Source organism: Grammomys surdaster, unplaced genomic scaffold, assembly GCF_004785775.1.
Source record: "Grammomys surdaster isolate TR1022 unplaced genomic scaffold, NIH_TR_1.0 339, whole genome shotgun sequence".
NCBI lineage: Eukaryota > Metazoa > Chordata > Mammalia > Rodentia > Muridae > Grammomys > Grammomys surdaster.
Genome location: NW_021604758.1, coordinates 262,921 through 287,314, shown reverse-complemented (window position 1 = coordinate 287,314; position 24,394 = coordinate 262,921). Strand labels below are relative to the sequence as shown.

Below are 24,394 nucleotides of genomic sequence, written 5' to 3'. Positions count from 1 at the left end.
CTCACGTTGTTGCAGCTGACACCAGGCCATTCTTGTCATTTTTTTTTTTAAATTAGAAAAAAATATTACGGGTGGGCAAAAAAAAAAAAAAAAAAAAAAAAAAAAAAGAAAAAAATATTACATTTATTTTTGCGTGCGTTTGTGCGTGGACGAGCATGTGGCGGTCAGAGGGAGCCGAGTGCCCTTCCACCATGTGGATCCTAAGGATGGAGCTCAGGTCGTCATGGTTGGCGCTCTGTGCCGTTACTAGTTGTTACCTTGTCAACTTGACGCTACCTAGCATCACCGTGAGAGACAGTCTACGTCAGGTCGACGTGTCTGAGGGAGATTGCCTTAACGGGTACGGGAAGACCCCCGTCCAGCGTGGGAGGCGCCACTCCCTAGTCAGGGCAACTGTGTAAGAGTGTGGACACTGGCTGAGCACACACGCACACACGCATTCCTTCTTCCTGCTCCAGTCTGGGGACCGCCCAGCCTTGACCTCCCTGCTGTGATGGACTCTGACTGGGAACTGCGAGCTGAAATAGCCCTTTCTCCCCTAACTTGCCCTTTGTCAAGGTATTTTACGTTTTATCACATCAACAGAAGAGAATTTTGTTTTGCCCCCTCCCCGCTTTTGTGAGGCAAGGTCTCTAGTTCAGACTGACCTCCACTTCACCTTGTATCTGGAAGAAAAAAAAAAAACCACGAATTCTAGATCTTCCCGCCTCTATCGCTTCCGCGTTGGTGTTATACCACGTGCATTGGTGGGGCTTGAACCCAGGGCTTTGTGCTTGCTGGGCGAGCACTTGGACAACCGGTAGTAAACTGCCATGTCCCAGGAAGATGCCTGGGAATCAATCCCAGGTCCTTTGGAAGAGCAGGCAGTGCTCTGAACACCAAGCCATCACACCAGCGCCCCCCCCCAATAAAATTTAAAAAATAAAAAAAACAAATAGTGAATTCACCTCAGTTCACAGCACCCACATCAGGGGTGCTCACAACCACCGGAAACTCTAGTGACATAGGATCTAATCCCCTCTTCTGGTCTCCGAGAGCATCTGCACACACACATACACACCGATTTTTTTTTTTAAATCTTTTAAAAACAAATTGGGATTAAATCCCAGCACTTGGGGGACAGAGGCAGGTGGATTTCTGAGTTGGAGGCCAGTCTGGTCTAGAGAGCGAGTTCCAGGACAGCAAAAGGTAAAATACCTTGACAAAGGGCAAGTTAGGGGAGAAAGGGCTTTTTCAGCTCGCAGTTCCCAGTCAGAGTCCATCACAGCAGGGAGGTCAAGGCTGGGCGGTCCCCAGACTGGAGCAGAGAAACACTGACTTGAAGAACCAAAAACAAAAACAAACATGGAGAAGGAATGAGGCAGCTTCCCGGGATACTGAACGAATGTGTGACTAAGCAGCTGTCCTGCGGGGAGTTTTATTTGGAGCACTGGGTGGTTTCCTACCTGTGTCCTGCAAGGGCAGGGAACAAAACCAATAGGAAAAATACAATCTGTTCTACGAATAAGGGGAAAGGCTGTGGGACTTCCGGGACCTCAGTCCTCCAGGTCCTCATCCTCCTCCTCTTCCTCATCCTCCTCCTCTTCCTCGCCGGCTGCCAGGGCCTGTTCCTGAGCAGCCTTCAGGGCCTGCTCCTCCTCCACTGTGGGATCACTCATCTCCATGATTTCGGGGCCGCTGGCGTACTCCTGCTGAATCAGAGCCGGCAGCATTGGGTTGAAATTCTCAGGGCTATACTTGTGACCCCAGCCAATATACAGGTTCTCAAACTTCCTAGAAAAACAGGGAGACATTCTTTGTGAGGATGAGTCTAAGGGCGACATAGCATCATTGCCCAGTCACCAGTGGGCAGGCAAAAGGTACACACTGGGTTTCTCTGTCCGTCCCACAAAAGTTAACTGAGCACTGTTCTGTGTTCACCGGATCTGAAGTGGCCATGCCAACAAAAAGCAAGGGGACCGGCAAACTGAATTTGGTTGTGTGTGTGCGCACGTGTGTGTGCACGTGTGTGCACGTGTGTGTGCACATGTGTGTGCATGTGTGTGCGCGCGTGTGTGCGTGTGCACATGCGTGTGCGTGTGTGTGCGTGTGTGTGTGTGCATGTGTGTGCGCGCGCGTGTGTGTGCACATGTGTGTGCACGTGTGTGTGTGTGCCCTTCTGTCTGGGTTTGTACACGAGTGCAGTGCCCACAGAGGCCAGAAGAGGGCAGCAGATGCCCTGCTGTTGGCGTTACAGGTGAAGGTCCTCAGATTCTAACGCAAATCCACCCACGAAGCTGCCAAACGTGGGCGCCCGAGAACTGATCTCAGGTCTTTGGCAAGAGCAGTACAAGCTCTTAACTGCTGGGTCTATTTATTTTTGAGATAGGGTCACAGGTCACACCTCTGGTTGGTGTGGAACACAGTATGTAGACAAGGCTGGCCTCAGACTTGTACGGATCTACCAGCCTCTGCCTCCCGAGTGTGGGGATTAAAAGGCATGCGCCACCAAGCTCGGCTCTTGTGTTCTGAGACAAGAGTCTCTTCACCGCGTCTGTCGCTCATCAATTCTGCTAAGCTGGCTCACTAGAAACTCCAGGGATCCATCTGTCTCTGCCTGCTTCCTCTCAGCACTGGGGTTAAATGTGCATGGTGATGCCCGCGGCTTCTTCATGGATTTTGGAGCTCAAATTCAGCTGCTTGTGGCTCGGGGAGCAAGTACTTTACCCACCGGGTCATCTTCTCAGCCTCTGCTGTCTTCTTCCACTAGTAATCATTTCTGGGTCTATTGGTTACTGGTCAGTCTCACGTGTCAGCATCCCTGATGCACTTTCTCTGCTGATTCGCATTTCCGGGAGTCCCAGAGCTCATCTGGTCTGATTGCAAGCGCCTTACGTCGGCTGAGCCCTGTTTGAGGACTCAGTTTACACTCTGTCTTGGAGTGTTTCCGTGGACACTTAGAGAGGAATGCGTGTTCTGCTGGGGTGTTTTTTTTGCGGGGGGGGGATGGAATGGCTTTGAATTAATTTTAGTTAATTTCAATTCTAAAAATAAATCAGATACTTAATTTGGTTATTGGAACACCTCCAAGGAGCCCTGGAACAACTGAGTACATGAATCTGCTTTTATTTCTTTTTTCTCTTTAGGGGAGCGTGCCACCATGTATCTCATGCTGGCCATAAACGGGAGATCGTCTTACCTCACTCAGCCTTGTTGGTACTTGGATAATTGATGCATATCAGTAGCCTGGCTAAGATTCATTTTTTTTCCCCAGTGGTAATAGAGATTGAAGTCAGGGTCTTCTACCAGCTAGACAATCACTTAACTGCTGAGCCACGCCCCCAGCCCCTCACTGGGGGATTCTAGGCAGGGGCTCTACCACTGAGCCACGCCCCCAGCCCCTCACTGGGGGATTCTAGGCAGGGGTTCTACCACTGAGCCACGCCCCCAGCCCCTCACTGGGGGATTCTAGGCCGGTGATTTACCCTCAAGCTGTAGCCTCAGCTCCTTTTTTTTTTTTTTAAATCTTGAAATACATTCTAGGTTGATAAACCTGGCCTGAAGCTCACTCTGCAGCCAAAGCTAGCCTTGGAATACCCCATCTTCTTCCTGCAGTGACTTCCTGATTATCTGAGCTTATTGGAATCATGAGCTCACGCCACCAGCCTAGCAAGTCTTTCTGATGAAAACTTCAAAACGAAGCTGAGATTCATTTTAATGGAAAACATGTTCCAGACTCCAAAGACTTATTATGAAATAAAAAGTGAAAAGTAGACCCGGGCAATGGTGGTGCACATCTTTAATCCCAGCACTCAAGAGGCAGAGACAGGCAGGTCTTTGTGTTCAAGGCCAGCCTAGTCTACAAAGCAAGTTCCAAGACAGTCAGGGCTCATAGCTACATTAAAAAAGCTTTGTCTAAAAATGGAGGTGTGGGAGTGGCAGCTGGAGAGATGGCCAACAGTTAAGAACACTGGTTGCTCTCTTAAGGACCCAGGTTCAATCCACATGGCAGCTCACAGCTGTCTGTAACTACAGTTCTAGAGGATCAAGCACCCTCACACAGACATACATACAGCCAAACACCGATGCACATTAAATAAAAATAGATAAATCTTAAAAGGTAAAATGAAAGGTTGGGAATGTGGCTCAGTGGTAGAGCCCCTGCCTAGAATCCCCCAGAGAGGGGCTGGGGGTGTGGCTCGGTGGTAGAGCCCCTGCCTAGAATCCCCCAGTGAGGGGCTGGGGGCGTGGCTCAGCAATAGGGCACTTGCCTAGACTAAGCGAAAACCCTGCATTCAATTCCCGCACCATAATACAAACAAATCAGCCTGAACCCCCGTCATTTTACTAGATGTTAGAACTAGAATTTTCATCTTTGCCAGATTCTCAGTGAGTCCTATACACTCCACATGTAAAACTGGTCTAGAATATCCCTTCTGTCTGTCTCTCACTGTAACTTTCCTTCCCTGGGGATTGCAGAATGAAGGTTGCTGTTCTCTAGAATCCCGGGAGACTCGAGACAGGCAATTAGGAGCTGATCTACTTTGTAACCAGTGTTGTACAACTGATGACTGCACTTGCTCTGTGGGTTCCCATGGACGCATCCATGGCTGTCTTTCCAACAAGGGTCTAGGAACCCTCATGCAGCTGTCAAAGAGTGGCTGGCATTCAAGACTTTCTTTCTTTTTCTCTCTTCTTTCTTTTCTTTTTCCTTTCTTTCTTTCTTTTCTTTTCTTTTCTTTTTTTTTTTTTTTTTTTGAGACAGGGTTTCTCTTTGTAGCCCTAGCTGTCCTGGAACTCTAGAACAAGCTGGCCTTGAACTCAGATGTCTGTCTGTCCCTACCCCTGCCTAGTGTGATGATATGCACCTGTAATCCCAATACTCCAGAAGCAGAGGCAGAAGGATTGGGAGTTTAAGGCCAGCCAGGGCAACAGAGTGAAAGCTTGTATCAACAACAAAAAGCCTCTTTGCCAGAGAGATGGCAGCACAAGCCAGTGAGCCCAGGTTTGATCCTGGAACCCACATAGGAAGTCAGATTTTGTGCTGCACAGCTATAACTCAGAATTCTTACTTATTTATTTATTTATTTATTTTTGGCTTTTCGAGACAGGGTTTCTCTGTGTAGCCCTGGCTGTCCTGGAACTCACTCTGTAGACCAGGCTGGCCTCGAACTCAGAAATCCGCCTGCCTCTGCCTCCCAAGTGCTGGGATTAAAGGTGTGCACCACCACCGCCCGGCTGTAACTCAGAATTCTTATTGAGAGGTGGGAGGCAGAGATGGGAGAATCTTGTGTGGAAGTTCAAGGAGCTAGCCTGGAGTACACAGCACAGCACAGCCACAGAGACCCTGCTGCAGTGAGGTGGAAGGTTAGCCCCCACTCCTGTGTCTTCCAACCTCCACAAACATGATGCAGGACATGTGCACATGTGTGCTCAGCCACACCTAGTTAATTTCAAAAGATTCTTAGGCACTTACGATGGTGCACGCCTTTACTGCAGCATTTGGGGCCAAAGGCAGGTTCGATCTTTGTGAGTTTGAGACCAGCCTGGTCTACATAGTGAGTTCCAGACAATCGTGTCTCAAAAAAAGAAGAAAAATTCCACATAAGACAAAAGCAAATTTCTCTTTTCCTGGAGCGATGGCTCTGTTGCTAAGAGTGCCCACTGGTTTTGTTTCCAACACCTACATCAGGAGGCTTCCAACCACCTAGAACTCAAGTCCTGGAGGCCCAGCAGTGCCCTCTTCTGGCTGTCAGAAGTGCCTGCATGATATGGTGCACATAAGCTAACCTGGGCACATGCACGTGTGCACACATACATGTAAAGAACGTGCATGATTTTGTTTAGTATATTCTACAAAAAGACAAAAGATGGATGGGTGACTAACTGAACTGACAGATGCATGGATGGATGAACTGATGAATGGTGAGTGGACGGGAGGAAGCTGTGTGGACCAGGAGAACCCAATCTGAATTTCATTAATTTAAAAATTAGCGTGGGTTTGCCAGGCGGTGGTGGCACACCCCTTTAATCCCAGCACTTGGGAGGCAGAGGCAGGCGGATTTCTGAGTTCGAGGCCAGCCTGGTCTACAGAGTGAGTTCCAGGACAGCCAGGGCTACACAGAGAAACCCTGTCTCAAAAAACCAAAAAAAAAAAAAAATTAACGTGGCTCTTTAATTCCCCCGCTGGGAAGGCAGAGGCAGGAGGGTCTCTGAGGCAGAGCAAGTTCCAGGACAGCCAAGACCACACCGAGAAATAATGTGTGGTGTAGGCATAGAATAAGAGGGTTAGAAAAACCTTACTCTCAGATTACGGACAAAATAAATAAATAAATAATCGACAAGAATATGGTTAAAGTGTCAAGTTTGCATGAAATTCCTTCAGTACTAACCCAGAGCAAGTTTGAGTTCAGAGCGGAAAAGTTCTTCCCTCTGGTGGACAGAGCAGGAATTGCAGTCAAGCTGGTTTAGGGATTTAGAGACAGTTTAAAGAAGGGACAGGGAGTGGAGGTGGCTGCAGCTCGTATAGTAAATGCTATACATTTATGTGTATTATATATTATATAATATATTGTATACGGCATATATTATACATAATATTTATATGTAGTTTTTGAGACAGGGTCTGTGTAGACCAGGCTGTCCTGGAACTATTGTAGACCAGGCTGCCCTTGAACTCACAGAGATCTCCCTGCCTCTGCCTCCCAGCTTTTGAGATTAAGAACCTGTGCCACCACATCTGGCGGGACTTGTCAATCTTTTGAGAACAACTATGGTGGATCCCGGCAGATAAGATTTCTATACCATAGAGGGACCCTTGAGTCAGGGCAACGTCGTACTTGCCAGTGGCGTAGGCATAGGCCCCTGGCCAGAGGTTGGAGCGCACGATAGCCACCGAGTACTGAGGGCTGAGGCTGCAGGAGAGGCGGGTGGTCCATGGCGACAGGTGCATGATTTCTGTTGGAGAAGGAAAGAGGCGGAGTCAGGGGCCACCTCACCACGTGGGCAGAGAGACCGAGAGAAAGGGATAGAGGGAACCTTGCAAGAGCTAAGACTCACAGAGATTGCTGGCTCTGGCCTCTCCAGATGTTGCTCCGAGGAAGCCGCTTCACCAGTCCCTGCTGCAGCGACCCCACCCAGGAAAGAAGAATGCTCATGTCACCTCCCTTTCTGGGTGACAATGAGGTCTGGTGGCCATGCCACTAGCAGGGAGCTATAAGCATCCTCTTGCAGGGTGTATGGATTGTGACCAGGGTGCTATGGTTCACGTCCAGGACCTGGGCCGCCCCTGGCCTTCCCTTCCTCTTTCCTCCAAGTGCCTCAGCCTCAGAGAATTCCTTCTGGGAATGCAAAATCCAGCTCCTGGCTGCCTCCACCACAAAAGAGAGAAAACCAAGAAGAGACTCTGTCTCAAGGCCGTGGTCACTGTCACATGCCAGACTAGGCTTAGAGACAAGATGAACACATTCCCCCAGACCCATAAGCGTTTCTTTTAAACAAACAAACAAACAATAAATATAAAAATTTTAAAACAAACAAACAAAAAAAGTCAAACAGGGTCTCAGGCTGGAAAGATGGCTCAGTGATTAAGAGCACTGGCTGCTCTTCCAGAGGTTCTGAGTTCAATTCCCAGCAACGATATGGTGGCTCACAACCATCTGTAATGGGATCTGATGCCCTCTTCTGTCATGCAAGCATACATGCAAACAGAGTACTCATATACATAACAGGGTCTCATGCAGCCCTAGCCTGGGGTCTCAGCCTACTTGTAAAGCCAAGGACCACTCATGGTCCTGCTTCTTCCTTCCCTGATGCTGGGATGGCAGACTTGTGCTCCCAGGCCTGACGCCATGCCTGTTGCACATAAGAAATACCCACTGACGATCAGAGAATGGGTGATGTCAGTGTTTGGAGGGTGTGCTGCTCTCCCCACCCCACAAACCCCTTGTAGGATGGCACTGCGCCTGCCCAGAAGGGACTTACCTGCATCTTCTGAGAGAGGAGTCAGAAGCGGAGGACCGACCTCCTGTTCCACCTCCTCCATTGCCTCATCCGCCTTCTCCTCCTCCTCCCCTAGCTCTTCTTCCTCCTCTGTCTTCTGCAATGGGTTTATCCATGTACAGCGCCCCTGGGGATGCAGCGGCAAAGTCAGGTGGTACCCTAAGACAGAGCCTAGCCTACTGTGGGAGAAGATGAAGGGCCAGACAGGCCCCTAGAACAGCAGGCTTATACAGGCTAGCCTTCCAAGGGCAGGCAGCCCCAGTTATGTGCTAGCAACTGCCTTGGGACAGCAGCTTCTATGGCTGGACACATTGTTGATAAAGGCTACCTCAGTATTTCTGCTCAAGGACTCTCATTCAAAGGTGGTAGGGGTCACCTATGCCTCCCTCGTTGTATTGGTGTTGGGCTCTGTCAAGCCAATAAACACTCCTGTTGGTGGTGGTGGTGGTGTGTGTGTGTGTAGGTGTGTGTGTGATAGAGATACTGACACAAGGGAAGCATTCTACTGATCTACTCTCCCAGCTTTGTTTTGATTTTGTTTTGCTTCTCTGTGCAGGGTTTCTCTGTAAACCAGGCTGGCCTCGAACTCCCAAAGCTTCACCTGCCTCTGGCTTTTGAGTGCTGGGATTAAAGGTGTGTGCGCCCACATCAAGCCTTGTTTTAAACACAGGATCTTACTCCATGCCCTCGAACTCCCTCTGATCAGTGACGGCTCTTTGAATAATCCAGGCAGGTATACAGCATAAAGTCGCCTCCCGGTTTCTCAGCCACGACTAGGGATCGGTCCTTGGCCAAGAAGGATTTATTTTAAGCAAGTGTGGTAGCTTATGGCCGCGGCACTGCTTTGCTGCTGCTGCTGCTATGCTTGTCAGCTTGATACCAATTAAAGTCATCTGGGAAGATGGAACCTCAGCTGAGAAAAAGCCTCCATCAGATTGGCCTGCAAGCAAGTCCGTGTGGGAATGTTCTTGATTGATGATTGGTGTGGGAGGGCTCAACCCACTGTGGGCGATGCCATCCCTGGGCAAGTGGTCTGGGGCTGTTATAAGAAAGTAGGCTGATTCAAACCACGGGAGCAAGCCGGTAAGCAGCATCCCTCCACGGCCTCTGCTTCCGTCCTGTATCCAGGTTCCTACCCAGACTTCCCTCAGTGGATATATATGTAGCCAAATAAACCTTTTCTTTCCCAAGTTGCTTTGGGTCATGGTTGGATGAATGGGTGAGTGGATGGATGGGTAGGTAGGTATATGGATAAATGGATGGATGGATGGACGGACGGACGGATGGACAGACGGATGCTGGGCTGGATTGGGTGGGTCCTGGGCAAGGTACAGGGCCGGAAGCTCCATCCTGGCTCCATCCTCACCTGAGGCAGAATGTGCTGTGTGTGATGTACCCAGTTTGCCATGGAGTCAACGAGCTCCAGCACGGGGATGCCTTCAAAGTCGGGGTTCTCCTCGAACGAGTCGCGCCCCGCGCCGCCCTCCTCCTCCTCATCGCCCTCCTCCTCGCCGAACTGGTAGAAGCCCAGCGGGCTGATGTGCGTGGCGGCGGAGATGCGCGCAATCTGCGCACGGAGATAGTTGGCCTCGTTGCCCGGGAAGGGCGGGTAGCTGATGACCGGCGTGTCCAGGAAGCCGGTGAAGAACTTTTTGATCTTGCGCGCGCACACGATCTGCGCGGGCGTCACATGCGGCAGGCGCGTCCACGGGCGGCCCGGCTCGTTGCACACGAAGTACAGGTATTTGTTGGTGCCGCTGCGGCTCTCCTCCTTGGGGATGACCGGCGGCGGCTTCCACTGCGGCTTGGGCACGGCGTCCACCACCTTCTCCTCATCCTCCTCTCCCTCTTCCTCACCGTGTGTCTCCAAGACCTCACCTCCCTCCATCATCTCCTCCAACTCCTCCTCCTCTCCCTCCTCCTCGCCCTCGCGGAACTCCACCTCGGCCACCAGGTAGCTACGGCTCAGGCCCAGGATCTTGCCCCAGAAGCGGCACGTGTGGATGGGCTGCTGCTCCACCAGCTGCCTCAGGGCCAGGAAGACTCGGAAGCTTTCATCCGAGCTCAGCCCCACGCCCGCCTGCTCGAAGTAGAAGGCCGTCTCCATGATGTTGGGCACCGGACTGTCAGTCTGCAACAGGGATGAAGAAATGGGTAGAAGGAAGGCTCCAGGCTTCCTAGCCTGATCCTCCTGCAACCGCTCCGGTCCTGGGACCGGAACTAGGCAGCAAGACCTGAGCCAGTCCCTAGCCTCCTCCACCAGAGTCAACAGACTTGGGCGACTTAAGCCACCAGTTTGGGAATGTCCTGGGGAGAGTGTCCCTTGATGAAGAAGGAAAAAAAAAAAAAAAAAAAGGAAGAAAGAAACCATACCAGGAGAGAATCCTTTTCTCTTTAACCTGACCAAAAGGAAGGACGTGAAGCCTGCAGCCACAGTAGCTCTTTGGGTACCAACAGGCAACAATACATGGGCAGCCGTGGTCTGCACCCTAATATTCATGGAGTGACAGTAGAATTAGCTCACAGGGGCATAGCTGGATTGCCCCACTACCCTGGCCTTCTTGTTCTATTGGACAAACAAGCCGCTGTTGCCAGGCATGGTAGCTCACACCTTTAAAAGGCAGAGGCTGATTGATCTTTGTGAGTTCGAAGCCAGCCTGGTCTACAGAGCAAGTTCCATCTGTCCAGGGCTACATACCATCTCTTTCGTCTGTGTCCATGACTGCAGAGTTGGGTGGAGAAGGGGAAGGAAAGTAATGTGGAGATAAGAATGCCAGGGGTGGGGGACAGGAAACAGAAGAAGGCTAGAACTGGAATATGCAACGGTGCCTTGTCACCTCTGCAGCTCATGCCTTCCTCTGGGGATTGCCCATCATTTGCTCAGCTGTGGCCCGCAGGCCATAAAGTTCAACACTCTTCAATCGGGCAAGACTGAGATAGCCTGCCTTGGCCTGAGCTAAGCATGGAGCTGTCATAGCCATTGAGAAACAAGGTGTTCTGGACCTCCGGCCGCTTTCTAGCCATCTTTGGAGTCTCTGCCTGCAGCTCTGCATGGCATCTTTGTGTGTGTGTGTGTGTGTGTGTGTGTGTGTGTCCCACTTTCCAACCCTCTGGATATTCACTTGTTCCTATGCAGTTAGAATTGACATTCTGAATAAATATTTATTTCACACTAAATATTAGACTTTCAGTATCTAATATATCTCATGCAGGTTATCTACTGCTAAGGCCAAAAAAATCCACGACAGGATTAGAACTAGAAAAATAATTATGTCCTTTTTCATGCCCGTGTCCGTCACTTGCATTCAGTCCCCCCACATCCCTATAGCCTTCCTCTTCTCTCCCTCCTGCTATACTGTACCCACACACGTATGCTTTACATACATTATGGCTGTATGCCACATATGAGGGCAAGCATGTGCTGTGTCTGAGACTGTGGCCTCACAATAGCATATATCCCAAGTCCACCCATTTCCCTGCAAACTCTTTAACCTCATTTTCTTCAGAGCCAAGTATATTCCATTACATGTGCACACGTGTGTGCGCACACACACACACACACACATGCACACACACGCACAAACATGCACACACTTATCATTCATTCATATGTTAGCAGACAAAACAAGGTTGATTCCAATTCTTTGCTATGGTGGATAAAACAGCAAGCAACAGGGCAGGTTCCATGCAAGCATCTCTTTGGTGGGGTATGGAGAGCCCAGGAGGGAAGCAGCTCAATCCTATGGTAGTTCGGCCTTCAGTATTTGAGAGTCCTCAAGCTGATTTCCACAGTGGCTGTATTAATTCTTAGCCCAATCAACAGTAAGTAAGAGCTCCTTTCCACATCCCTCCAACATTTGTCAGATTTGTTGGTGAGAGCTGTTCTGACGGGGTCAGGAGCGGGGGATCTCAGTAGTTTTAGTCAGTATCTCCCTATGGCTTGGGGTATGGAACACTCTCTATGGCAGCAGTTGGCCATTTGTCTTTCCCTTTTTGAAGATTACCCACTGAGCTCACCTGCCCACGTGTTGAGCGGCAGTTTCTTGCAGACCTCTGTCTGGCATCAGCCTTGGGTCTGAAGCATAGCTGTGAAGGTTTTCTCCCATGCTGTGGGCTGTGCTGACTGAATCCCTTGCTGTACAGAAACTTTTTATTTTCATCTGTTGATAACTGGGCAGTTGGTGTTCTGTTTTAAAAGTTCTTGCTCGCTCCCTCTCTCTTTCTCTCTCTCTCACATACACACCCACACATACACAATTTTTAATTTTATTTGTTTAGTTTCTGAGACGGTGTTTCTCTGTGTAGCTCTGGCTGTCCTGGAACTCACTCTGTAGACCAGGATAGCCTTGAACTCAGAGATGTGCCTGCCTCTGCCTCCCGAGCACTGAGATTTAAAGGTGTGTGCCACCATCACCACCACCTGGCTTTTGTTTCAGGTTTTAAAGTCTTCAATCCGTTTTGAGTTGGTTCTTGTACAAGGGGAATGTGAATCTAATTTCATTGTTGTGCAGGCGGAAATCCCGTTTTGCTAGAACTCATTTATTGACATGGCTTTTGTCCAAACTACATCTCTGCCTCCTTTGTCAAAAATTAAGTGACTGTCTCCTTGTAATTCCATTTCCAGGTCTTCAATTCTGTTCAATTGGTTGGCCTGTTCCTTTATGCTGATACTAGGCTGACCTTGTCACAATAGTGCTACTGTAGCGTGACTTTAAACTTTTTCATACAATGTATTTGATCATATCCTTTCCCCTCCCCCAACTCTTCCCGTCCCCTCCTATCATGAAGCTCACCCAGCTTCATGTTCTTTCTCTCTCATCTACAGTGTGCCATGACCTCAGGCGTGGTAACCTCTTTGGAAGAACACTTACTTTTTGAGACTACGCTGGCTGTCGGTGGTGTTTTGTGCTTCCATGTGAATTCTTTTGCTTTGTTTGCTTGGGTTTCTCTGTGCGGCCCTGGCTGTCCTGGAACTCATTCTGTAGACCAGGCTAGCCTCGAACTCACAAGCGATCTGCCTGCCTCTGCCTCCCAAGCACTGGGGCTAAAGGTGTACATCACCATGGCCCAGCTGTCTCTCTCTCTCTCTCTCTCTCTCTCTCTCTCTCTCTCTCTCACCTTCCTTCCTTTCTTCCTCTCTTTCTTTCTTTCTTTCCTTCCTTTTCTTTTTTAACCTTGATTTTTGTATCCTAAAATTTTATTGTGTTTATTAGGTCCAAGAACTTTCTAGTCGACTCCATAGGGACTTCCCAATAAAGACTCATGCCGTTTGCAAAAAGAGATAGTTTGACTTCTTCCTTTTCAGTTTAAATCCCAGCTGTTCAATGTGACCAATGAGGGAAGACTCAGGAGCCCGATGCTGGAGTGATAGTTGGGGTGACAGTCTGCTATGCTGGGGTGATAGTCTGCTAGTTCAGAGAAGCATAGAAAACACCCAGCTGACCTTCCTACTGTACTCATGCCGCAGAAGGAAAAGGCTTTTTTTTTTTTCCTTCTCCACTCAGTCTTAAATGCCTTCCAACTCAGTGAGCGCCCTTTCTGTTCGCTTCTGTTCACCCAGTCAGCTGGTTGCTCGCTCCACCTCTTGACCTAGAGCTGCCTTTTTTTTTTAGCTCTTGTCATTCTGGGATGGAGCCCACTTGGGCTTTGCATGAGTTCATGAATTTGGTTTGCAAACATTTTGTTATGAACTTTTGTGTCTACGCTCATCCAGGATGCATGCTTGGGCTGAGCCACACAAGTATTTGTTTAGAGTAGACAGAAAGCCCTTGTGTTAAAGGTGTGTGCTAGGGCTCAGGCACTCCACAAGAAGGAACAGATTTTTTTTTTCCAGTTCACAGTCTCAGGGTACACAATGTGACTGAATATCCCGCGACACCCCTATGTCTTTCTCTTGTCTAATTGCTATAGCAGCAGTATACCGAATAGGAGAGAGTGTTCCGTGTCAGTCCTGGGTTTAGAGACATGCTCTCAGTTTGCTTCCACTTAAAATAATGTTCTCTGTAGGTTTCCGTTGCTTGTGTGATGTCTCTCGGCTTATTTATTTTATGTATATGAGTACACTGTCTGTCGCTGTCTTCAGACACACCAGAAGGGGGCATCAGAGCCCATTACACATGGTTGTGAGCCACCATGTGATTGCTGGGAATTGAACTCAAGACCCCTGGAGGAGCAGTCAGTGCTCTTAACCACTGAGCCATCCCTCCCTCCACCCCGACTCTAGGGTTTCTTAACACTTACTGCTGTTAAAGTGGAGAGTGCTTTGGCTGCACCCCTTGGCTTCTGACAGGATGTGGTTCCTTTATATGTGCCTCTAGGAATTCCTTCATTTCCTCTCCGACTTTCTGGATGACACACTGTTCATCCAAACGTGTTTAGATTGCAAGTATTTTTGTAGTTTCTATTGTTCCCTTCGACTTTTACTTATTACAATCGTCAAAGAATTCTCTGTCGGGCTGGAGAGATGGCTCAGAGGTTAAGAGCACTGACTGCTCTTCCAGAGGTCCTGAGTTCAAATCCCAGCAACCACATGGTGGCTCACAACCATCCGTAATGAGATTGGATGCCCTTTTCTGGTGTGTCTGAAGACAGCTACAGTGTACTCATCAATAAAATAAATAAATAAATCTTTAAAAAAAAAAGAATTCTCTGTCATTTGAGGCTTAACTTGTGTCCCCTCTGATGTGAGTGATTTTGGAGACGGTTCCGTGTACTGCCGAAATAAAAAAATCTGTTGGGTGGAATAGTCTGTATCTGTTAAAGTCCAGCTCATCCACAGTATATGTTAGCTCTCAAATTTCTTTGCTTTTTAGTTTGGAAGACCTGGCTAAATCTGAGAGAGGGGCATTTGTTGGTGGGGCTGGTAGATAGCACAGTGGTTAAGAGCCCTTGCCAGACACTGGAGCATGACTCCCAGCGGCCATGCTGAGCTGCTCACAGCTACCTGTGACCCTGTGTCCATGGCATCAGATGCCCACATCTGGCCTTCAAGGTCACCTGCACACAGAAGGGCATACTGCACACAGACACATATGCATAAATAAAAAGAAAACAGAGTTTTGAAAGAATTCAAACCACAATGAAGTGGAAACTTCTGGTTTCTTTGGAAAGTCAGTTATGTCAAATGATGTCTTCCTGGGTCACACAGGTGAAAAGATGTCTTGCTAAAGCCGACATGGGAAAGAATGTTGTCCTGAAGCAGCTACAGGTGAAAGGACATTTTGATAGAGCAAACACATGAAAGGACCAATGATGAAGGCGTATAAATATGACCCCACAGGCAGTGGGAGATGAGCACTGAGCGTTGGTTTGTTCTACCTCCCTATCCTTCACTAACTACACGCCTGTATTAGTTCTCCTTACACAGCGCTGTTGAGCTCAACTTGTGGTAACACCGCCATTGAGAGAAACTTGCCCAAGAACTGCTCGTGAGGTTCCTGCGGCAGCTTGTCCTCGGGCTGGTTGGTGAGTCTTGTGGTTTCTTCAGGATTGAACTATAGCTGCTAGTTCATGCCTGGTGTCTGCCTGCCGAGAGGACTGTCTGCAGCTGCTGAGTTGTATTTGGTGTTTGCTACGGGACTGAACTGCTGACAATATCGAGCTTACCCGCAAAGAACTAGTGCTGAACAAGTCCACTTCCCCCACATCCTAATAACTTTTCTTTTGCACTACCTCTTCCGAGTGGTGGGCTAGGGGAGAGGTTGAACACTTACTAAAAAAGTAGGATGTGCCGGGCGGTGGTGGCGCACGCCTTTAATCCCAGCACTCGGGAGGCAGAGGCAGGCGGATTTCTGAGTTCGAGGCCAGCCTGGACTACAGAGTGAGTTCCAGGACAGCCAGGGATACACAGTGAAATCCTGTCTCAAAAAACCAAAAAAAAATAAAAAAAAAAAAAAAAGAAAAGAAAAGAAAAGAAAAGAAAAAGAAAAAAAAAGTAGGATGCAAAAATTGATGCCTACACCACCATTTTGTTCATTTTGTTTGTTTGTTTTCTGAGACAGTCTCACTGTGTAGCCCTGGCTGTCCTGGATCTCACTCTGTAGACCAGGAACCCACAGTGAATATTCCAGAATCTCCATATGACGTCCACGTAGCCTTACACTCTAGATCCTGCCTCAGCCTCCTGGGTGCTGGGATGACAGGCACGCACCACCGTCCACCACCGCCATCGGTCTTCAGGCATGACTACAGCTGGTTTGCCTGCTGTCCCCGACATTAGCATGACGCGAGATGGCTCAGTGTGTACAGTGCTTGCTATGTAAGAACCAGGTCCCAGTTCAGTCCCTAGAGCCCTGTAAACAGCCAGGTGTGCTGGCACAGGCTTAGAAATCCAGCACTGGGGAGGCAGGGACAGGATGACTCCTGGGTTCACTGGTCAGGAACTCTAGTTAACTGGAAAGAGTCTCTCTCTCTCTCTCTCTCTCTCTCTCTCTTTCTCTCTCTCTTTCTCTCTCTCTTTCTCTCTCTCTCTCTCCCCTCCCCTCCCCAAACTCACCATTCTATGGCCATGAGGGAGGAAGCCCGGGAGCTCTGGGGTCTCTGTCTGGTCCCTGCACTAATGGTTATTACTTTTTTAGAGTCCTGGATCCATGTGACAGTGGTGTGAAGGTATACTACAGGGGAAGGATTCCATGTGACAGTGGTGTGAAGGTATACTACAGGGGAAGGGATGTCAAGATTGCCCTGCCCTTCCAGCCACTGTTGATGGACTCAAGTGTGAATACCCCCAATGACTGACAGAAGTGTGAACATCCCCAATGACTGATAGAAGTACGAATGCCCCAAGACAGAAGTGTGAACACTCCTGACAACAGAAGTGTGAACACCCCCAATGACAGAATGACAGAGTCACACCTCTCCCCCTCCCCCTCCCCCTTTTCTTTGAGAAAAGAAAGAAGGTATATGTGTCTTGCTGGCCTGGAATTCCCTATGTAGACAAAGCTAGCTTTGAACTCAGAGATCTCCCTGCCTCTGCCTCCTGAGTTCTGGGATTGAGGATGTGAGCCACTACGATTGTCCCTAATCTGTTGGGTGTGATTGGATGGAAAGAAGAAAAAGCCAGCTTCTTGATCCTCAGAGATCATTTTCTGGTGTAGCTGTATTTCAGCACAGGCTGATCTGACACTTAAAGACCACATGGACATGTTTTAGTCTATGACTTGCTGGGGTAAAGAGAAAAAAAAATCTCACTTCTTCTTTCTCTTATTCTGTTTCTGCTATTAGGAAAGTCCTACCTACCTACCACATGTTTGTGACTTGTGACAAACATGTTGTGAGACAAAGTCTCTTATACCCACAGTACCTTAAACTTGGCTACATAGCCCAAGGGTGGGCTTGAACTTCCAACCCTCCTGCTCCATGTCCTAAGTGCTTGGCTTGCAGATGTGTGTTACCACAGCCAGTCAGCGTGGTGCTAGCAGCTGATGTCAACCCTTACTGCATCCTAGCTAAGCACTCTACCACTGAGCCGTGTCCCCAGTGTGTCCCAGCTGTGTCCCCTGGGAATCGAACTCATGGCCCTCTGCACATTGAGCAGTCTTTCTACCTCTTAGCCACACCCTCAGCCCCTCACAAGGGGATTCTAGGTCATTGCTTTACCACTTAGCTATACCCTCAGATTGGATTTTGAGGGGTACAGGAGTGTTAGGATGATATTTCCTAGCTGGATGGTAGTGGCTCAAGCCCAGCCTGATCTATAGAGTGAGTTCCAGGACAGCCAGGGCTATACAGAGAAATCTGTCTCGAATAAAAAAAACAAAAAAAAAAAAAAAGGGTCTTAATGGACCCTGAGCTGTTTGACCAGATGGTTGTGAGCTGCTGTGACTGCAGCACCAGGTTAGACCTTTAAAATACTATAGGTTACTAGTTTGTGTGCAGATGAGAGGACACCTTGTGGAAGTTTGCTCTCCCCTTCCACCATGTGGGTGGGTCCTGGGGACTTAGGCTGTCTGTCACATTTGGTGGCAAAAACCTTCCCCCACTGGGTCATCACACCAACTTACCTCACCCAAATAAAAGAGGAATTTATTTTTCATTTTATGTGCACTGGTGTTTTGCCTGCATGTATGTCTCTGTGAGGGTGCTGGATCCCGGAGTTACAGACAGTTGTGAACTGTGGCATGTGGATGCTGGGAATTGAACCCAAGTCCTCAGGAAGAGTAGTCAGTGTTCCTAACCACTGAGCAATCTCTCCAGCCCTTTCCCAATTAAACAAACAAACAAACGAAAATTATTAATATTGAGATAACACTTCACCGTGAGCCCTGGAAGGTCTGAACCCTGTCTGTGTAGCCCACATTAGTCTGAACTCATAACCCCCTTCACTCAGCTTTCCTGGGCTTTTCCCCCTGAAAACAACCCCCGAAAACCAAAAAAACCGCAAAACCTAAAAATTCAAAACAGGGCTCAAAGATCCCAGGCTGGCTGACGTGGAACTCACCATGTAGCTGCATTTCTCCTCCTTCTAGAGAGCTGGCATCACAGGTGTGCACCACCAAACCCAGGTCATGCAGCACTGGGGATGGAACCCAGGGCCTTGTGCATGCTGGGCAAGCGTTCTACCAACCGAGCCCTGTTCCCAGCCCCTCCACCAAATTGTATGGGTCAGTCGAGGAACAAAGGGCTGCGGACTTAAAATGCTCCGAGGATGCTAGAGTGTTCTTGGATGGTGTGTGGAAGAGTTCTTAGCAGGTTTTAACTTGTGGGGAAACTGAGGCAGGAGAGGAAGGAATGGATTCTGAGTTGAGAGACCATGCATCTTCATGTGACAGCCAGGGGCAGCTTCTACAGGGGACAAATGCTTGTCCTTTGCTCCTAAACCTTGTGTGATGCCCCAGGAACTGTTGGTCACACGCTTCTGTTCACACCTCAGCCCTGGCATAGGCTGGTCCCCCTCCCCTACCCCAACTCTTGCCTCCCATCTGTCCACACCAGCTCACTCACCACCTCCTCTTCCATTTCCTGCTCGCCTTCTCCTCCACCCCTGATGAACAGAGCCTTTTGCTTTTCGGCCATTTCGTAGGTGGGCTGCATCTCGGGGTCGTCCCGCAGCGTGTCCAGCTTAGGGTGAAACCATTCCCACTGCGTGGTGCGGTTCAGAGACTCCAGGATGGACAAGGGGTCCTCGGGCCGCTGGTTCAGGATCTTGGTCAGCAGGTTCACCAGGTGCTCATACCTGCCTCCCAGAGGAGCGGGAGGTGGGGGACACCACTCGCTCAGTGCACTGAGCCTGCCGTTTTGTGCCTGTCCCTTTTTCTAGTGCTAGGGACACACAAGTGGGAACAAAAAAAATGTCCCTGTTCTGGTGCAAGTGACATTCTGATGACAGACACAAATGGCTGCATACAGCCAGGATGGGGCACTAAGCCCTCCCTTCCTTCCTTCCCTGTGACAGGGTCTCACTATGTAGCCCAGGCTGGCCTTAAACAAGAACTCTGACTTTATGACTTGTATTTAATATTATTTAAGTAGCCATAGCCAGTGCAATGAAACATGAAAAGGAAAAGCGGGAAAATGTATTAAAATAGAAGCTGCAAAGTTGTTGAGGCTCACAGACAGTGTGTGAGGTTGCAGGAAAATCCTGGGGCGAGGGGGGAACCTGACATACTGGGAAAAGATGGAGGCTTAGTATAGCCAGGAAGGAGAAACAGGGGACTAAGGATGGAGAGGAAGCAAGAGCAGTAGTCACATGGGCTTCACCCACTCAGTCCAGGCACCACAGTGAGCTTTTGAGAGCATTGCTGAATTCTTTCAACAATTTTGCACACACACACACACCTCCAGATGAGGGAATTAAGCTCAGGAAACCCGTGGCCATGGTTCAGCTCCCTTTGAAACCAGGCTGGTCTCATTGCAAAGCATTTACATGAGGCTTTCTGCTGCATCCAAACCACTCTGTGAATGGTTTCAAGGGCAGGAGAGGTAAGGAGATGGGACTGGCTGGGTAGCACAATGGTTAAGGCGTTTGACTAGCTTGCAGGATGCCCTAGGTTGAAGCTCCGATTCTGTAAACTAAATGATAGAAGTACATATCTTAGAGGAAGGAGAAGAGCACAGGCTGCCTTGCAGAGGTCCTGGGGATCCAAGGCCATCCTCTAACCTCTGAAGGCACGGCAAGCCTGTGGTACACCTACAACCATGAAAGCAAAATACTCATTCATACGAACTAGAAAATTTAAAAGTATCTTTAAAAGGCCAGAAAGACAGCTCTGTGGTTAAGAGTGTATAGTACTCCTGCAGAAAACCAGCATTCAGCTGCCAGCATCTGTATCAGACAGCTGCCTCTGACTCCAGATCCAGGAGAAACGCCCTCTTCTGACCTCCAGTGTGCTTACACACACACACACACACACACACTCAGACATGCACATTCACATAGACACAGACACACTCACATACACACATACACACACATACATACTTAAAATAGATCAAGACAGGGGAGAAAAGTGAGACCAGCCAGGGCGTGTCAGGAGGGAACCTTGAAGCTCTCAAGACTGGGAGTGTTGCTGAAACGCTACAGGATAATTTTGACTGGATCTGAGGTAAAGACAACTGGACTAACTGGACAAGTGGCTGGACTAAATAACGGGTAGAAATTTCCTATTGGCAGTGGGCAAGGCCACACCCCCTGAATGTTCTCTTTCAGGTTCTCAGGAGCCATAGCAGGTTCTTAGCATGGGAGGGATGGAGTCGCCTATGTGCTTTAGCCAGCCTTGCGTCACTAACTCCTTTCCCTTTACTCCTCCCACTGTGGTCCCAGACAGCAGCACCCTTCCAAGGCTTGCCGCCACTGTCCCTCTTGTTAGGTGCAAGGCGCTATCCCAGGTCCCTCCCCCTGCCTGGCCACCTAAGTCCCTCTCACTCACCACACCCATCTGACATCCACCTTTCATTCTCTGTAACACACCGAATAGGAAGGGGACGGTGGCTGCAGCTCTCAGACAAGTAGAGGGTCCTGGGAACCAGAGACCTTGTTCTAGAATACTAGCTCTGCCCCTTCTCAGCTGTGTGATTTTAACTGACCCAGCCTCTCTGGTTCAGTCTTCTGCAGAAACAGGCTTAGTGGCTGGACTAGATATTAGGGTGGACATGCTGGCACTGTGTCTGCTCCTGTAACTATTCCTTCCCCAACTCTCTGCTAGGTGAGACATCCAGAGACACCCCCCACACACACACACACACCTGAGGCAGCCTTAGCTAGAGCCCTTCCCAGTCAGCTGCCCGCCTTCTCCACCCCCCACGTCCTCTCACAGGCTGAGGTTGCAGCTCATGCTGGTCTGAAGCAGATAGGCCTTGGCGTTCTGTACGGCTAGCTCACGAGGCTCGGGGTCAGGCACCTCTCCAACAAAGGGCATGAAGCCCAGGTCAGAGGGCCCTAGGTGGAGGGTGGGGTCGTCCCTCAGGTAGGGTCCATGCTGCGTGGCCTGGCTGAATGTCTCGTCCTCTCTTGGGTACAAGTTGAACTGGCCTAGGATTCCGGAGGCCGAGTCTTGGTAGGTAGACTCCAGTTGTTCTAAGAGTCCCTGGCCCTGCGGGAACTGATGCATCATTCCGCTATCATCCAGTTGCGAGAACTCCATGGGAAAGCCTGGCGTGTAGCCTAAGGTCATGGACTGGTGGTACTCGGTGCCTTCCTCACCCTGAACATCCGGGACCAGGCTGGGCCTCTGTGGCCAGTGGGGCAGGCCAGTTTCCTGCAGGTCCTGACTGCCTTGACTGCTCCGACTGCCCCGCTGCGGAGGTGGTTGTTGCAACCCATCCTCCGGGATAGGTAACAGAGGCTGTGAGTGCTCCCGACTCCGTGCCCTTTCTGAGCCTTGGGAACTCCTCCGGGTTTGGGAGGGGTCAGGGTTGGGCGGTGGTTCCCCCATGCGTCGAAAAAGTGTGTGGACCTGTAGGAGGAAGGCTAGCCAGTGATGCCCTAGCCTGGACTCTGCCTGCCTGCCTGCCGTTACATTATTGGCGCGGGGCGCTCGCAGGGTGAGAAACGGTGTGCGCAGGCGCAGTCTAGCATAGGCTCAGGGTTTCTAACCTGCGCAGACACTGCAGCCATGCCCTGAGCGCCACCTCTTTATTTGTGTTAAGGCAAAGCTCCAGGAGGCCCGTCCCGTCCCTCCCCCCAAACTCCCGCAGCTGTCAGCTGTTCCCCTTGCTCTCGGGTTCCCTGGCCTCTGGGCTGGAGGTCTTCAAGGCTTCTTCCACAGCATGGCTGAGGTTCTGGGGGCTCCGCTCATCCTTGGAGCTCGGCCCGACTGCTGCTGCCTCCTGGTGGCGGGAAAAGGCAAGAGGCAGTGGGTCAAGAGCTAGTCACCCATTCAGCCCCACTCCAGGCGCCCTGCTCCTGCTTCCCTCTGCAGCTCCCTGTCCCTACCTTAGGCAGGGGCCCCTCGAGACTAGAGTCCAGGAGTGTGGTTTCAGCCAGCCCCGAATCGTCGTCCATGCTGATGAAGATAGCCGGGGTCTCGCATTCGGGACCATCTTCCCGGTATTCCATGACCTCCTCAGCCGGGGTGGGACCAGCCCGGGCTGCTGACCCCACCGAGGGCGTGGAAGACACAGAGGCAGCAGGCGCCCCGACGCCTGTGGGCTTCTGCTTCTGTTCTTCCTCCAGCTGCCGCTTCAGGGCCTTCTCCTGAGCCAATCGCAGGCCGATGAGATCCTGAGGGGGCCGTGGGGCAGGGGCCGGGGCCAAAGCCAGAGCCAAGGGCTCCAGGTCATCCTGGGGTGGGAGAGGCACTCAGTTCAGGAAGGGCACACCTAACAGCCCCCCACCTCACCCCCACCCCACGCATCCGGGTGGAGGAAGCAGAGCACTTGGCGCTGCTGAAAGCAGAGCACGGACACCGCACAGACTTCCCATCCTAGTATAAAGGAGTGTGGGATGGGTGGCCATTCCCCTTCACCAGGGACAAAACATGGGAGACTGTGGGTTTAATGATGGGGCCTCTTGGGGCAAGAAACACAGGCAGGTGGGTCACATTGCCCTCACCTCTTCCAGGGGCCCTGAAGGTGCTTCCTTGACTTCAGGCTCCTGCTTGCCACTGGCCTCCAGGATGGTCATGATGGAGTTGGGGATGTGTGCTTGCTAGGTGAAGGGAAAGGCACTTCTCAGCACCCCATAACCTAGAAGTAACCCTTCCAGAGCCTTCCTGCTCACTTAGCTCCACTAGAACACCCAGGTACCTGGTGGGGGGTGAAGGAGCGCACATGGGCCAACAGTGGCTCCCGGAGCTCAGGGCACTTGTCAAAGACTGCGCCAAGCTGCTGTGGAGGTAGCTGCAGGATGACCTGGAAACTCTGGGGCTTGGTGCGCTGGCAGCACTTGATGAAGCCCTCCCATACCTTGGGGTACTTCCATACCTGTGGGGCAGGAGGGGGCCGTTACACACAGGCCCAACCAACCACCTCCTTCCTGAAGACACCATCATGACCCAGGACCCAGATGCTGTCACTTGACAGCTTACTCCAGGCTTCCTACACCCACCTACCCAGGAATTTGCGTTTCTCACAGGAAACTACCAGGACAAGACACAAGGAAGGGACCCTGCCTCCAATCCTTGGGTTAGCACAGCATCACGTGCTAGGACAGCACCACTTCCTGTTGCTTTCACAGCTGCCTCTGGCAGGCGCCATTAGCCACATTCACTAGGCTGGACGATGGGACCTTAGCCAGATGCTACATAGGGACAGCCTGTGCTCTGAGCCCAGCTTTGGCGTGGAGGACGGATTCAATTACCATTTCCACAGTATTTCTAAGAGTTGGTGCAGCAGCGTGTAATCCTAGCACTTGGAGGATGAAGGCAAGATCATCACGAATTTGAGTTATGGGTATTCTGGGCTACATAGCAAGACTCTCACCAAAACAACTCATCCCAATTCTAGTCTCTTCAAAACAGGATGCTTTCAGCTGAGCTGTGTGCCCTGCAGTGCCTAGGAGTGGGGTAAGGAGAGGCACACACACCTCTTATGGCCGCAGCCAGCTGGAGGGAGTGGTGAGGGAACACGGCGAGCAGCAGAGACAGATCCTGCCTGCCAGGCCCCTGAGGTTTGTCCCACTGTGGCTGACTGCCTGGGCCAGGGCAGGTTACCTGCTTCATGATGAGTCGGGCCAGGATGTTCATGACGAAGCCCCCCAGGCGGGGGTACATGGTGAGGGACTGGATGACGGTCCGCATGAGCAGCATGGGCAGAGGGCTTTGCTCCATCAGCTGCTGCATCACCACAGCCAGCACTTCCGACGTGTACACATTCCGCTCCGCAAAACACAGGTTGGTGGCTGTGAGGAGGCGGAGAGTGGCCTGTCCTCTCTGCCTGGATGTCCCCATTAGGTGGGGAGCCCATTCCTCAAGCTTCTCCACCTCCACCACAAAAGGCCCTTTATGAGGATGCTCAATGACCCTGCCCGTAGAAGACT

General features: G+C 50.5%; 2 protein-coding genes across 4 annotated transcripts in view; both read right to left on the bottom strand.

Moving 5' to 3' along the window:
• Positions 1 to 1,387: 1,387 nt before the first annotated feature.
• On the bottom strand, positions 1,388 to 21,906 carry Rsph6a (radial spoke head 6 homolog A). 3 transcript variants are annotated; one of them, XM_028778723.1, is made up of 6 exons: positions 21,232 to 21,906; positions 18,922 to 19,153; positions 9,347 to 10,111; positions 7,963 to 8,107; positions 6,823 to 6,936; positions 1,388 to 1,773 (listed from the first exon to the last, which is right to left on the bottom strand). In XM_028778723.1, exons 1-6 carry the CDS (start codon positions 21,849 to 21,851, stop codon positions 1,697 to 1,699), a joined length of 1,953 nt encoding a protein of 650 aa, XP_028634556.1. In that variant the 5' UTR covers positions 21,852 to 21,906; the 3' UTR covers positions 1,388 to 1,696. The 3 variants fall into 3 exon arrangements, with proteins under 3 accessions (XP_028634556.1, XP_028634555.1, XP_028634557.1); XM_028778722.1 differs by having other exon boundaries at positions 1,536 to 1,773; positions 6,819 to 6,936; positions 21,232 to 21,851; XM_028778724.1 differs by lacking the exon at positions 9,347 to 10,111 and having other exon boundaries at positions 1,536 to 1,773; positions 6,819 to 6,936; positions 21,232 to 21,851.
• Positions 21,907 to 22,036: 130 nt separating this feature from the next.
• The window catches only part of Sympk (symplekin), a 31,071-nt gene continuing 28,713 nt past the window's right edge, over positions 22,037 to 24,394 (bottom strand). Inside the window, exons 23-27 of the mRNA XM_028778659.1 lie at positions 24,069 to 24,256; positions 23,164 to 23,340; positions 22,970 to 23,065; positions 22,352 to 22,699; positions 22,037 to 22,245 (exon numbers count right to left, since the gene is read on the bottom strand). Of these exons, the coding sequence (XP_028634492.1) occupies positions 22,117 to 22,245; positions 22,352 to 22,699; positions 22,970 to 23,065; positions 23,164 to 23,340; positions 24,069 to 24,256 (938 nt within the window). The 3' untranslated portion in view covers positions 22,037 to 22,116. The remainder of the gene's footprint in view (positions 22,246 to 22,351; positions 22,700 to 22,969; positions 23,066 to 23,163; positions 23,341 to 24,068; positions 24,257 to 24,394) is intronic.

Bases quoted from the DNA above. Each gene is read 5' to 3' on its own strand.
- Rsph6a (XM_028778722.1), bottom strand. From the start codon at position 21,851: ATGGGGGAACCACCGCCCAACCCTGACCCCTCCCAAACCCGGAGGAGT. The intron at 19,154-21,231 runs GTGAGAGGACGT...TCTGGGAGGCAG, and splicing joins ATGAGCTGCAACCTCAGCCT to GTATGAGCACCTGGTGAACC. The intron at 1,774-6,818 runs GTACGACGTTGC...CTGTTTTTCTAG, and splicing joins TATGCCTACGCCACTGGCAA to GAAGTTTGAGAACCTGTATA.